A 1552-nucleotide genomic window follows, 5' to 3' on the forward strand; every position below is an offset into this window, starting at 1 on the left:
TATTATTTTAAATGCTACAAGTGAATTTAGGCATCACAACATTATAAGGTACAGTATGAAATATTAATTTACAGATGTACTAAAGATCACAACACTGTTTTAAAAGATTAACTTTAAGTGAGTGTTACAAGACGTGAAATTATTAATTTCTATGGTAATTGTGGACATTGTGGGTAGAGGATGTTGAGGGAAGTAGGTCATGACGCAGATGCTGGGGCAGGTTGAGTATGTTACCGTGGCAGTGAGGTTTTCATCTGTAACTCCTCTCAGCGTGTCCACTACGGAGATGTACCCCAGTCGGCGAGCAATGGAGAGAGCTGTGTTCCCATTCTGCCACACACAAACACACACAAATAAAATTACTTTACGTCTGTATATGAGGCATTTCATATGTACTATTATAAATACATAACTTGCTAAACGTAGGTATTATAAGTATAAATGTGTGAGATGTGTGTTTATGTGAAAGGTACACTACCGTAAATGTCACTTCTGATTCATTTAGTGCATTCTTGATAAATAAAAGTATTATTTCTTTAATTTAAAAAAATCATACTTACCCCAAACTTTTGAATGTTAGTGTATGAGTGTATATGTGTGTGTGCTAGAGTACATTGCTGACCAAGGTTGACAGCTTGCTGAGTGAAGCAGGTATTCCCAGCATGCCTCAGTACTCACCATTGTGAGCTCATTGGGCGAAGCTCCATACTGAAGCAGCATATTAATGATGTGGGTGTGGCCTTGCTGTGCTGCTTGATGAAGAGGTGTGTAACCGTTCTATCCACAGAATAACAGTGTCAATTTACATGCAAAACAAGGTAATATCTACAGTATATCGAAATGTCTTTACAAGCGACAAAGAGACTCACCTTTGTTTTGGCATTAGGCTTGGCCTGATTCTCTAACAGGAAGTTGGCTATCTTCATGTTGCCATAGTGACATGCCACATGCAACGGAGTGTAACCACTCTAACAGGAGAATATGAAAGACGAGAATTTCAGACACTGATACAGACACGCAGTACAGTCCACAATGAACCTCTCAATGTATCAGTCTGATTGTGGTGGTTAATCAATGGAACCTGAACCCTGACCTTGGTTTGAGCGTCAATTTCTGCTTCATGGTTCAACAGTACTTCAGCAACACCTGCCCTGTCATCCTGTGCAGCCAGGTGCAGCGGCGTGAGACCATTCTGATTATAAACACACACAGTGAGTCAAATTAATACGAATTCTCAACCGTGTGCTATGTGCGTGTGTAATATGCATATGTAAGTATGTTTACCTTATTGCCCATATTAACATTAGCCTGTTTGGTGAGAAGCAAGGACACGAGGTCTACACTGCCCTCCTGTGCGGCGAGGTGGAGGGGGCTGATGCCCTGACGGGTCACTGTGTTACACTCCGCCCCATACTCCAACAATGTTGTCCCAATCTCCAACTGATTCTTCTTAGCTGCAATATGGAGAGGCGTGTAGCCATTCTAAAGAGAATGAGAAAAACAAGATGCAAAGACACAGACATTTTTAAATAGAAATACTATGCAGGCATGC

At 40.9% G+C, this 1552-nt stretch overlaps 1 protein-coding gene across 1 annotated transcript; it reads right to left on the bottom strand.

Moving 5' to 3' along the window:
* Positions 1-234: 234 nt before the first annotated feature.
* Positions 235-1550, bottom strand: LOC107577549 (ankyrin-3-like; the record flags this gene model as incomplete). Its single annotated transcript, XM_016263612.1, has 6 exons — positions 1545-1550; positions 1285-1482; positions 1094-1192; positions 870-968; positions 679-777; positions 235-330 (listed from the first exon to the last, which is right to left on the bottom strand). Coding segments are annotated over exons 1-6 (597 nt in total), but the record flags the coding sequence as incomplete, so codon positions are not given.
* Between the last annotated feature and the right edge of the window lie 2 nt (positions 1551-1552).

The sequence above is a fragment of the Sinocyclocheilus grahami genome, unplaced genomic scaffold (genome assembly GCF_001515645.1).
Source record: "Sinocyclocheilus grahami isolate Dianchi unplaced genomic scaffold, SAMN03320097.WGS_v1.1 scaffold6347.1, whole genome shotgun sequence".
Taxonomy (NCBI): domain Eukaryota; kingdom Metazoa; phylum Chordata; class Actinopteri; order Cypriniformes; family Cyprinidae; genus Sinocyclocheilus; species Sinocyclocheilus grahami.